Source organism: Xiphias gladius, chromosome 20, assembly GCF_016859285.1.
Source record: "Xiphias gladius isolate SHS-SW01 ecotype Sanya breed wild chromosome 20, ASM1685928v1, whole genome shotgun sequence".
In the NCBI taxonomy this organism is placed as follows: domain Eukaryota; kingdom Metazoa; phylum Chordata; class Actinopteri; order Istiophoriformes; family Xiphiidae; genus Xiphias; species Xiphias gladius.
Window position 1 is genome coordinate 9,146,191 of NC_053419.1, and position 13,180 is coordinate 9,159,370.

General features: G+C 40.9%; 1 protein-coding gene across 1 annotated transcript in view; it reads left to right on the forward strand.

The window, feature by feature from the left end:
* Positions 1-6,943: 6,943 nt before the first annotated feature.
* The window catches only part of grin3a (glutamate receptor, ionotropic, N-methyl-D-aspartate 3A), a 41,936-nt gene continuing 35,699 nt past the window's right edge, over positions 6,944-13,180 (forward strand). The window contains exons 1-2 of the mRNA XM_040158056.1: positions 6,944-6,948; positions 7,389-8,229. Of these exons, the coding sequence (XP_040013990.1) occupies positions 6,944-6,948; positions 7,389-8,229 (846 nt within the window). The remainder of the gene's footprint in view (positions 6,949-7,388; positions 8,230-13,180) is intronic.

Here is a 13,180-nt window from a genome sequence, read left to right on the forward strand (position 1 = left end):
CACTCCATATGCTCGACACAAATAGGAGCACGGGACCCACAGATGACTCACTTCAAATTCTCAAGGTTATTTATGAAACTGGATTCAAACCATCCCACTCTGCTATTTTATGTTAGTATTCATATGTTGTCTTGTTCCCTGTCTTCTTTGGATTCCACTGAAATCCCCACTTCTGCAGAGAACCCACTGGTGTATTATATGGTAGTTTTATTGCCTTTTTGAATTCTGTGACCTACACTGGATCATTATGACCTTGTCATGTTCAAAGAATTAAAAAAAGGCCTCTGTATACAGCAGTTTTTGTACAGAAGCACAGTTGAGATACTGTTGGTTAGTATGCAAATATTCTTATCATTTTTTCCCCTTTCCTTCTACTTTAGTCATGAGTGATAGCCACTAGTATCTTTTTATGCATGCTAAGATTTGAATGTAGATTATTCTCCACTTAGAGAATAGCTGTCACTCAAGTTTCCATTCATGAAAGGTTCTGCATATGTAATACATACTCTGTACGTGAACTCTAAAAAACTGGGTGGACTCCTTAGTCACTTGATGAAAAAAATGTCTCTTTATTAGTAAATGTTGCAAACTGAAGCATCAATGAGTTTGAGCTGTGGTGAATGATCAAGAAAAAAGAAAAAACAAATAACGGTTCAATGAAAATGCTGCTATGTGACTTGCAGTAAAATGCATAACAAATACATATGGATAAACTACTGGTAAACAGTTTATTCCTTTTTTTAAATTTAAAAGTTTTTTTTTTTTTCTTAGCTTGAATGCTTGACCTTGGCAAAGTGCTGTAAGATTTGAAGTCACACCGTGGTGTGATTGCAAGGATGTCAGTCTTCTATAGTTTTCCTTTTTTTTTTTTCCTGTTTTCTTCTTCTTTTCTGGGAACACTTGTTTAAGCGAAGGGTTAAAAATCTAAATCACTAAATCACTTTATTTGAGACTCACAAAGAAATGAAATAGCAAAGAGGAAAGCGTGTGTTAGTGTGCATGATGGCTTAAGACATGTGCTCTTTATGTAGATGATTTATTCATATTGTTACAGAACCATTAAGTGTCACTACGCAAAGCTTTCAAAATCCTTTACAACTTCTCCACAACTTCAAACACTGGACCAATCCCCCACTCTCTTTCATTGGGTGAATTGCTACAGTTAAAATGAAAACCTTACCTCAGATTAATTATTTGTTTCCAATGCTTCCGATCACCCCCACCGACAAATGGTTCATATCGCTCGACTCAGTAACTACTCAATTATATTAGAGAGAAAAGAAGAAAAAAAAAAAAGAAAAAAAAAACTTCTCTCCACTACTTCTTGGCACATCAGCTACAGTATTTATTCAATTCGACCCAAAAGCACAACTATAATAACCCATGGCTATAATTTGAACAAAATAAATGTAAGACCACCTCAGTTGCAGACCTTGAGGGCAAGGAACAACAATCTTCTCAACTGTGACAGCCTGGTGGAAAACCAATAAAATCAGTAAACCATCACTAGAACCATGTAGATACACCCCAATATGGCACAATCCAGACTTCCAAACTGCACAATACCCTTGTCTTCTTTTCATCATGGCAACGAAAGGGAATTACTCATCTCCATTTCCTCTTCAAAAACAATCAATTCAAATAATTCAATACACTAATCCAGGGTTGAGAGAGAGAACAGTTTCTCCACTACCAACAATTAAAATCAATAATTAAATCCAAAATTACCATAACCAACACCACACTACAACCTTCAAAAAGTTAATGATGAGATCATGAAAAGCACAAACATTTCTAAACTTATATCCATCTCAGATACTTCCATAACATTCCCAACTACTAAATGGGAAAATGACTTTGCTGTCTCTCCCAACCCTGAGTTCTGCATATAAATCTGTAAAAACATCTTCTCTATACCCACCAACACAATTCTGCATCTTATACAATATAAAACTATCCACAGAACCCAAATCACGCAAGGTAAAATGTTTAAAATGGGACTGGCTGACACAGACACCTGCTCACAATGCACATTGGGTAGCACAGGCGATTATTTTCATGCCACTGGGGCCTGCCAACCAGTTCCCTCCCTCTGGACAGCAGGAACTGAGAAACTCTCCACTATCTTGAGCTGCAGAACCCAATTCCCCCCATCACTCTATCTGCTGGGAGATATCACACAAGTTGCCCTCCCAACTAAATAAAGAAACCCATTATTCATTACCCTAACTATCGCTACGAAAATAATCTTTCCAAACTGGAAATCCAGAAAATCTTGTCATATGACTCAATGGATTAACCTACTTACAGAACACATTTCAATACAGAGAGAATAGCAGTTTACAGAGAAAACAATATATCAGTATTTAATGAAACCTGGAATTCATTCTTAACTCTTCTAAACTCAAAACAGAACTCACCCAAAGACCAAAGCCACATAAATGACCACAGGTCCCAGTTGTGAAAAACATCTCCCAAATATCACAATACACCCAACCATGCATACGGGGATATTCACAAATACACACAATAGACAAACCCAATTTTTTTTTCTCACTGCTCTCTGTTCTTTTTTGCGTTTATGTGTTTATTCATGTGCGTCTGTGTGTGTGTGTGTGTGCGTGTGTGTGTGTGTTCACATCTGTTTGTTTATATTTGTTTAGGAGAAAGAGAGGAGAGGGGGAGAGGAAGATGAAAGAAAAGAAAAAAGTATTCATTCTCACCCATTTGTTTATTTTACTTTTTCGTTCTTTAAGTTTTTTGATAACTTTGTGTGTGTGGAGTGGCAGGTCGGCCAGTATCCATCACAGGTTGGGGGTATGTGCCTACTGGGGAGGTGGAAGAAATGACTGGCAGACAAACCCCCAAAAGGGGGAAGAAAAGAGGAGGGTAAAGAAAAAAAAAGGTTGAAGTACATAGAAGACATCACAAAGTATTAATGAGCTCCCTCTTTAAGGGTGTCAGCCTCCTCCCAAGGGTCTGGAGCCAGACCACTATAGGGGCAGCCCTGTATTACTGTACTCAAGAACGTATTTAAATGTACACAACCCCCCCTCCCCTCAATGTAATGCTTATCCCACTGTAGTATTGTATGTATGTATGTATGTGAGATCATGTAACATCGATCTATGGCAAATCACTTTGTGTTTGTATTGCTTCAACGATAAAAACAAAAAAAATATATAAATATTAAGAGATATTTTTAACAAGATACTAGTACAAGGTTATAATTCCTTTAGACAATAGTGGTATTTGATTAAAAACAGCTTGATGCTGTGACAGATGACTGATGAGGGGGATTAAATAATTAAAATCATGCATTTGCTCATATTGGCTCAACTGAATCAAGGCTTCCACGCAAACCTGGGTAACACAAATAGTTACGTGTTAATCAGACTACAAGGGCAGACTGTTGTTCATTTATGCCCCAGCTTCCAAGTCAGACACTTCACCTGAACACTTATCATACTACATTTGTATCTCAGTACTAATCTGAGCCTCTTGCAGCTCTCTGAGAAAGTATAAAAAGTGTCAGACAAGTTCTCGTAAAAAGATATCATGTCACTTCATTTATGAACCATGTAACTAAAAAAACAAAAACAAAAAAAAAACCCATATTCTGATCATTAAACATATAAATAATTTAATTCATTGTTTTGGTCGCTGCAAGCCTTTTTTTTTTTTTTTTTACAAAACACAGAATGCAATGGCCTGTGCAGTATTTGTTTGTCTACATCAATGTATCTGTATGCTTGGAAGTGATCTCTGTGTCTATTGTTCCATTAAGCCTGTGTGATCAGATGTGTGTGTAATAGGTGCTCCAAACTTGAATTTGTTTTTGTTTGTTTGCTTGTTTGTTTTTGTAAACTCTGCTGCTGGAGGAATTTGGTTGGCAGGTGAAGGCTAAGGGTCAGCAAAGTCTGCAGCATCACTTTACAGCAAGGAGACTAAGAGAGAGAGAGAGACGGGTGGGCAGGCGGGCAGGGAGGCAGAGCGACAGACAAGCAGACAGTTACACAATGATGCTGAAAGAGAAAGAGGACAGACAGGTGAGCAGATCAGCAGGAGAGCAGACACAGGTCTGAGGTAAATGGTCAGCAAATCAGACAACCAAAGCAGACACACTTGACACACAACTTGGATGAATATTGAATCGGACAAGGGGTCAGACAGATATTCAGACAGGGACAAAGGAAAGGGCAGACTTATAGCTGTATCAAATAGGCAGCCGGGCATGAATTTGAAACCAGATGAGCTCACAAGTAGGAAGACAGGAAGACGGCTGGAGGGACAAACAAAGAGAAAAAAACAGGAGGTTAGATAACGAAATCTAAAGTGGATGGAAAGACAGAGCAGCAGCCAAGAAGAAAAACAAAAAAGTTAGAAAAGTTAGTTTGTTAGAAAGACAGAGACACTGCTGGAAAAAACACTGTAAAACACTTCAGCACATCTGTCTAGGTGAAGTTTTGGTCAAGGTTTCATTAACTTTGAAGTGAAGAGATAATATATTGAAAAAGACCCCGATGAGAAAATGGCATTTACTTTATTTATTTATCGTTGTTTCCTGCAGACAGCTGAGATCACTAAGAGCTAAGATCCCACCACAAATATCAAATCAAAACTTAATTACTGTCAAATGGTCAATGTCCAAATACAGATATGTTTTTACACATCAACAAAAGGTCTAAGAATATTGGTTACAGTTCAGCTAACTGTGGAGTGCAGGCCACTGTAGACTGGTGAAAAAATGATGTGCTCTTTGCTAGAGATAATGTGCAATCATTAATAATCAATAACATCCACATGTATTATGTTTAAAAAAATGGACATATTGGGCCTATTAGATTAAGTTATTTGTAATGAGGAAAATAAAGCTCTGATACAGAGACAGGACTGGTGTTCTCTTCAAGTGGCCAAACAGAGCAATAAAAGCCATTTTTTATGTAACTATGTGATCTCTTTATATATATTAAGTCTCACAAAGATAGATATAAATTAAATATATACACAGGGTAAATAAAATATCCCAAAAATTCAAGGTTATCCTCCTTTCAGCTACAACATGACAATACTCTCCCCAATAAATTATCATACAGTCTATGAAGTATAAATCTCCTCCTGTGAGGAGCATGAGGACACCAGGCTAAAATATGAATGTTCTGAAAATAAATTTAAAAAGTGGGAACTTCCTCCACTGAGCTCAATTCAAAATGCAGAGGTAATCTTCAACGTCTGTCTGATTAAACTGTCTTTTCATCAAGAGTTGGAATTAGAATTTGGGTTCTGACTCGAATGCCTGTTTGAAAGTCCTGTGCAGCATATGGCTGTCTGATATCCTACTCCAACACAGTGCAAAATGTTATGGCAAAAAAAAAAAAAAAAAAAACCTTTTCTTGGCGCAAAAACAACTGTAATGGCTCTTTCAAAGATTCCCTTAAATTTCACCTTGAATCTTCCTCTTACTGTGATTTCCTTTTTCTATCATCCTTCCGTTTTAATTTCATCCTCTTAAATAAAATAGCTTTCTGTTATGTTTCTAATACCCTTGATTCTTTAAAGAGGCTGCAGCTGAAGCAGCCTCTTGTATCGCCTCTCTATCTTTTTGTCTTCATTTACCTGTTCCACCCTTTCTTCTCCTCTAGTTCTTACAGTATTCACCTCTCCTCACTTATTCCCTTCACCTCCACACCATCTGCTCTTCCTCTCCCTCCTCTCCATCTTTTCTCCTCCCATCAATCCCCTACATTTCCATCAAGCTCTCCATCACCTCTGCTTCTCCCCCCCTACCTCTGTTGCTATCCCCTCTGGTCACCACCACCACCACCACCTCCTCCTCCTCCTCATCCTCTCCAAATCTCTCCTCTCTGTCTTTCTCATCTTTCCTTCCTGTCCCATACTTTGAGGTCATGCTGTATCAGATCGATCAGGGTCATTGATCTTCCAATATCCCGGTAGGTGTGCCTCTCATTTCAAGCCGGACCATTAGCCAATCATTAATCTTGATTAGACCATTAACCAATCATTAATCTGGGTGGCTATTTAAACTGAGGTTGCTGATTGGGTCAATGATGACCTCTGACCTGTGGGGCTACCACAGCAACACGAATCACATCAGTTAAACATTGGTTCCTTCAGCAGTTGTTAATGATCTAATGGGGTGTCCTTAGATATGATTAAACAAAACAATCTTATTAAGAGCAGGTGGCAGTCTAAATTTGCTGAACACGTGCACCAGGAGCAATAGGGACACAATATTGTTAGCACCTATTGCATGGCTGCTCTATAAATGAATGCGTTACTTGTTCTCTGTTCATGACATGTAAACGTTTTACAAGACTCGCAGATGTGATGTTTTTTACTTCCACAGAACGGTCACAGTAAATCCAGGCTGCTATAGGACTAATATAAGTTGCTCCATGTGAGCGACAGAAGATTTGTTGCTCCATACGTAGGGCTAAAGCTCCAGTGGAAATCGGTTGATCTGATGCATCAGGTCTGCATCCAGATTCTCCAGGCTCGCCTTCGATCCAATCAGTAGTGAGAATTTATTTTTTCCTTTTTTATATCCCTTTTTCATTTTCCTTCTCTATCCAACATGTTTATGTATTTATTGGTTTGTTTGATTTATTGGTTAATCTGTTTTTTTCACTATCCATCCATCCATCCGGTTGGTTGTGTCTGTTTATTTTGCGTTATTCAACTCATTCATTCATAACCCCTACAACCACCCCTCCTCCCCCCGTTGAAGGGGGTGGGTGGGGGCACAGTGAGGACGGGGTTAAGTCAGACTGGAACGTGCGCAGAAGACCGTGCTCTCGTGCCTGAGGTCTCCCCGGCACAAGTGTCAGTACAGAGGTTGGATTGAGCGCGCTCTGGACAGCTTCTACTCGGGTGTTTAACAAGGGGGAGAAAGAACATTTTCTTTTTTATCGCGAGTGCCGGGATGAGGTAATGTTGCATTGGCTCCTGAGCTCTGGATGATAATGGGATCATTTTGCTTCGAAGCCATCAGATGTTTCCAGTGGTGGATTTCACTGTTTTGGAATGTGTTTGATGCGCATTAACATTTCCTCATCTGGGCTTGCCTACACTCTACTTCTTTTTTTTTTCTTTTTTTTCTTCTGCCACTGGAGTATATGCATATTTTACTGTTTGATTCCATGACCTGTTTAGTAATCAAAAGGCTTGAATGATGCAAATCTTTTGAGATGAAAAACAGCACTTTTGGGGATCATTTTTTGCTTGTGCGCGGCTCGTGCCTAATCTCGCGCCTCAGCAGCCTGTTGTCTGTGTCCGTGGAGAAACGCACAACTTTGCCGCGAGCTCGAGCTGGAGCTGGGGCTGCAGCTGGTCTAAGTGGCTCACCAGGGCCACACGTGGGGTGCCAGGAGGGGGGCCAACGGAGCGGCCCCGGTGTTCAGCCGGTCTGCCGTTGGACGGGCCATTCGGCGCAGCTGTGGAGTGGGGAGGATGAAGACGGTGGTGATGATGATGGTGAATGACCCGGGAACTCGAGCAGGCACCGGGGTCTCGCCACCGTTATGGTTACTACTGTGCGCTCTTGTCTTTCTCCCGCCGTGCGCTCACTCGCACCCGCAGCCGTGCCAGGTGCTGAAACGGATCGGCCACACGGTTCGGGTCGGGGCTCTGCACGTTCAGCCTCGCTTGCTCTCCGCCACCGCTGGCAGCGGTTCTGAGGACTGGGAAGCCGAGGAAGGCTTGACGGGGAGCGGAGAGCGGCGGCTGAAGTTGGAGAAGCCTGTTAAGGCAAGTGCCAGTGCGCCTGGATACGGAAGCCTGAGGTCTAGAGGCACCGTTTATGGCCAGCGGGGAGCCAACAGGAGTAAGAGCCAGGCGCGGCAGCGGGAGGAGAACATCTCGAGGGAGAACCGGGTGTTTGCACCCCGAGACTCGGTCCTGCTCGCTGTCGAGGCTCTAAACCGGGCCGGATTGCTGCCCTATAATTTGTCCCTGGAGCTGGTCCTGGCCGTGGGGTCCGGACTCGGCGAGCTGCCCGCGTTCTCCTTCTCCTCTTCGGGAAGCCCCGAGAACGAGGACCCGCTGTCCTTTGTGGAGAGCGTGTGTCACACCGTGGTTGTGCAGGGGGTTTCCGCCATGGTCGCCTTTCCGCGGAACCGGGACGAGTTCGTCAAGTTGGAGTTCGTCTCGCTGGCGCTTCAGGTGCCTGTCGTCAGCGTTGTGCAGAGGGAGTTCACGCGCCACAGCGAGGTAAAGAAAAAAAAAAAAAAGTTATTTCTGAGTTACATCTGAGCTGCTGATAACTGCACTCGGGCATACAGCCTCAGTGGGCCGTGTCTGCACAGGTGTAACAGTTGTTATGATGAAGAAATACACGGGTTACCTGCGGCATGTGAACGTCAGAGGTCAATTTACACCAACACAGATTCACCTCGGTTCAAAGGCCAAAGTAAAACGAGTTTCAGTGGATTTATAAGGCCTCATTTTCCAAGTGCCATCAGTGGCCCCAATTTCAGACAGCAGCTGGAGGGAGAGACACTTCCTCCTGTTACTGGTCTTTGTTCCTCTTACCCCCCCCCTCCTACTCTGCATTAGGCATCCTTTCAGAGGAAGGACAGAACACTTTCTTTTCTCTTCTTCCTCGGTACTGCTCTCGGTCAAATGGCCCAAATTAAGCTAAAATGGCGACACAGTTTTGTGACACAAGCTGATGTTCTGGACTTTCACATAAAGCATCAAATCGAGGAGCACGGGGAAAGCAGCGGCAGGCTCTATCCCCGGCGATGAAATCCGCACAGTGTGTCTCTATGCAGAGAGGGAGGAGGAGAGAGGATCCTCTCTTCCTTTAAAAGACAAGGATCCGAGTGAAATTTTGATTGAAGGCTACCCTCACCAGGCAGCATGTGCCCTGAGGTATACAGTATAAGCGTAAACAAATGCTGTGTTGATATTCAGTTCCGCACTGTGTACACATAAAGCAGCTGGAAATGCAGCTAAAAAAAAAAAAAAAAAAAAAAAAAAAGATTTGGCGCTACACTTCATGATGACACCTTGCTACCTGGACAAGTGACATGAACTCCCTCTCTCACACACTCACCCACACACACACGTGTAAGGCAACCTCTAGTTGTGCTGACATGTACAGTATTGATCTGAGTCCTTTCAACAAAGAAATGACAAACTTCCCCTTTATCTCTCCATCCAGTAATAATTATCAGACACACATCTGGCTCACACCTGCGGTGAGCAGCACCATCAATCTAAAGTCAAGTCTTCGACCCGCTTCTGGCCCACTCTTATGTCCGTACGAGAAAAACCCAGAGAAGGCTGGAGAAAACTTGAGTCATTTGGCCTGTTCCCAAGGTGAATGCACACTGAATAGTGCACAGGGACTCAACTATACAGAAAATTTTGAAGGCATTTCACTGCTTATTAAATGAGGTCAAAATTGTTCTTCACCACCATTACTTCGATAGAAATAGTGTAGCCAAAGCTTTTTCTCTAAACAATATACCCACTTGGCAGGCGAACATAATTATAGAAACTTCATTATGGGCTCAAATTAGAGTCAAAAAGACTTTGAGCTTGTAAAGTGATGTTCACAATAAATTCCAAAGTTTGTAGTTGTAAATCAGCCTTTGTAAACCTGTAACCCATGCTTTTAAACTAAATATATTAAAGCCTGCAGTGGCATAACCCTTTTTTAAACCATGGCCAATGTCTATTTACTGCTGTGATTTGTTTAAACCAAGAGCTATCAATCATTGTCTAAAACTAAGCATCACTTTTTCACAAATGGTGACATGCTGCCATTTTCCAAAAAAAAAAATAAAAAAAAAAATACCTGGCTTGATAAGTGACATGGTTTTACGTTGTTTAGCACACAGCTAGGGTAGAAACCTCTCATCGTCCCAAAAGTCAAGTCAAACTGAAAAACATCAGTGTTCAATTGGCACCCTTCAATCTTTAAAATTTAGCTTCAGTCTTCAGAATGGTTTGAGTAGGTACAAGCTGTGAAACTTGAGACATTAGTTGTTTTTAGGCATCAACAACCTATTAACAGATCTAACCATCAAAATAGGTTTTCAGTACCTTCCGAAAACAACCCCTTATAACCATACCAAAATTACATAACATGTTCTGATCTGTCTCCTTTACAGATTTACAGTTAAGGTTGGGCAACTGCAACAGATTTGCTTAAGATTCAGGAAAGATCCTGTTTTCATGTTTAATGAAAATCAGCCTTGGCTCTTCATAAGAGACAAGATGATCCTGGTCAGTTTCATGAGCTGAAAAAGCTACTCTTGCGCCAAATACACCAATTTAAGATTATCAGAGCATACAAGCTGGAATGAGAGAGAGAGAGGAAATGAGTTAAAAGTCTAAATACATTATATTCATCTCTGGGATGGTTCCTCAATAATCGTTCTACGGAGAAGACACATGCTAAGTGTATTTGTGTGTGTGTGTGTGCTTGTGTGCGCGTATTTATGAACATTTAAAAAAAGCCTCTTTCACAAGTTCAGCTAGACACACCCACACACAGACACAAAATTGTTAATGTTGTTACTTTACACTGTAAACCGCTTTAATTAGGTGGCACTAACAGGGCAGTTATTTCATATCAGTGAGAGCAGATTCATAGTGTATGTCTGTCTTTTTGACTTTCCACACACAACCGTCCTGGGAGGGGCAAAGAGCATCATCGTTTCATTCAAACACTCACGCGCACACGCACAGGCACACACGTGCACACGAACCATTAGTTAGACTGAAGGGTTCTGGGACACTTGCCATCTAGTGAGCTAACGTGTGTGTGTGTGCGTGTGTGTGTGAGTGTGAGTGTGTGTATTATCTAATTTTCTGCTCTTTGCACAAGGAAACATTTCACTGCAAGGAATCAGCAGGTGTCCAAAGTCCAAACTGGTTCTGAAAAGTGAAAAAACGGGTAGAGATAAAACAGACGAACCAGCCAACGAAGACTGATTAATTGATAGACGCTTGCCGAGTGGGTAGATGGATAGACGGCTGGCGGGACGGAAGGACGAAAAGGTAGAAGAAATGACCACGAGATAGACAGTCATTCAAACAGATTGTGCTATGCTCATGTGTGAATTCTGGAGAAACTGCTTAACTCCCCTCTGACTCAGTCTAGTTTCACTAGCAAAACCCAATTGAAAGCTGACAGCAATTTCTTCAAAACAGAGTTTTCAAAATGTGAAAATTTTTCACGTCTCAAGAGGATCTCATTAGTGTTTATTTTCTGACCTTGGCCTTATTTTATCCTAGAAAAGTTCATGGTTAAAGTTAAACAAAGTTCAACATTAAAAATTATATAATATCAGTGAGTGTCTTTAATAATGTAATCTGCCCACAGTTTGTTATGTAAGAATCAAAATGACGAGGCTTCATGAGAATATGAAGCTAATGGACAAAAAGATAAAGTAAATTCAGAGTAAAGAGACTAGGGAGGCTGGGAATAGGTGGTGAGGGGTTTTGGAAGCAGAAAATCATTGAAAATTTAACATGTAAAAGACCAGGGACTGAGAAACTCCTGGGGAAAGACCAGTTGCCTTTGATACAAGGACCCACTTTTAAAGCAGAAATATATCCAATGCTGGCCTACAACACTGTAGCAAATCAAAAATTAAGATAAGGCATCTTCACTGACAGCTTGAAGCATATAGGCAAATATCTGTTGCCACTTAATGAAATTATGTACAAATGTATGCTATTTGCATTATAATGTGTTTCAGATACTCCCATTATGTAAAAGGCCATATGTACAATCTAATGTGAAATACAAAAACCTTGCAATAAATCCTACCTCTGCAAAACTTAAAAAGTTCAGCTTTTGAAGAATGTGTCAGACAGGTGTTGATTCACTTTGGTGGTAATTTTTAATGTTGTAGTAGTGGTTCTGCACCGGACTGCATTAGTCTGTACAGGTTTAACTAATAACTGCATTAGTCTAAGTAATGGTGTTACCAACGTGGAGTCTGAAAATGGTTTTTATTAGGACAGAAGGAGGTCATTTGTCTTACAACATGTATAGAAATTAGTCGACTAACTATAAATGCGTCATTGGCTTCGGAATAAATTCATCACGGTTACAAACACTGCCCTCACAAGCGGGTCACATTGAATGCCACTAAGCAGAAAATGGTCGGTGTCAACTATCACGACCAGCACCTTAAATTTGGCGCTCGAAATCACTGGCAACCCAAAACAGTCTGGATTGATGCCTACTGCAGCAGCACTGACGAAAATGAACGATAATCACAGATTCAAGCTTACAAACAATCATATGACTGACATGCGGTGTAAGAGGTGTCGACAGATACTTCTACTTTTCTACTTGCAGCAACTTAAAATGACCCACTTTTGTAGTGTTTTCAGTAATGACTTAAGTAAAGTCCTTTTTCTTGATCATTTTGTCCAACCTGTGTTTCAGGGGGTGTCGACTTGATACTGTGTGTCAGATATCTAAGAATGGTGTTTTCTTAAAAACTGCAAAAGTCTTTTTTATTCTCTTCACAGCTCAGAATAAGTTTGGGTTAAGGACAGAGGAATGAAGGATGATAGTGATTACTCAGATTTTTTTTTTCAGGAATATTTGTACTGTGAAGATAAAAAAAAACATGTGTGTACCTGTACACAGTCAGGTATACATAATACGCCTTGAATTTACTTTTCAATTACATCCTGGTAAATTAATTTGTAGATTGGGAGATTGGTGTAATTATCTCCTCAGCTTCTATCCACTGATAATAGATAAAGGATAGGGTTTTGCTGACTGTAGAGGGAGTTAGTGAAGTTTCTCTTTCTCCCTTCATGAATAACGTTAGCAGTGACATAAAGAGGCCAGCTGGATGATAGGGTAGGAACTGTGGGTAGGTCTTCAGGGAGTTAGGGGCTGGGGCTGTAGGGAATTCTTGCTGTAAAAAGAAATAGTGAGACCCCTCTGGACATTACAATTTTGAGACATCGGCAATAATTTTTTTTCTGTAAATTACTACAAGTGCAGGGCAGTGTTTTATTGGTTTACTAAAAAAAAAAAAAAAAACTTCTTTCATCTTGTAAAAATTATATATACATATACACATGCATATACACACATGCATATACACAAACCCACACCCACACACACAGGAAACCCGTTTTCACACTTTCCCCACAATGAATCTTCTAATCGAGAAAA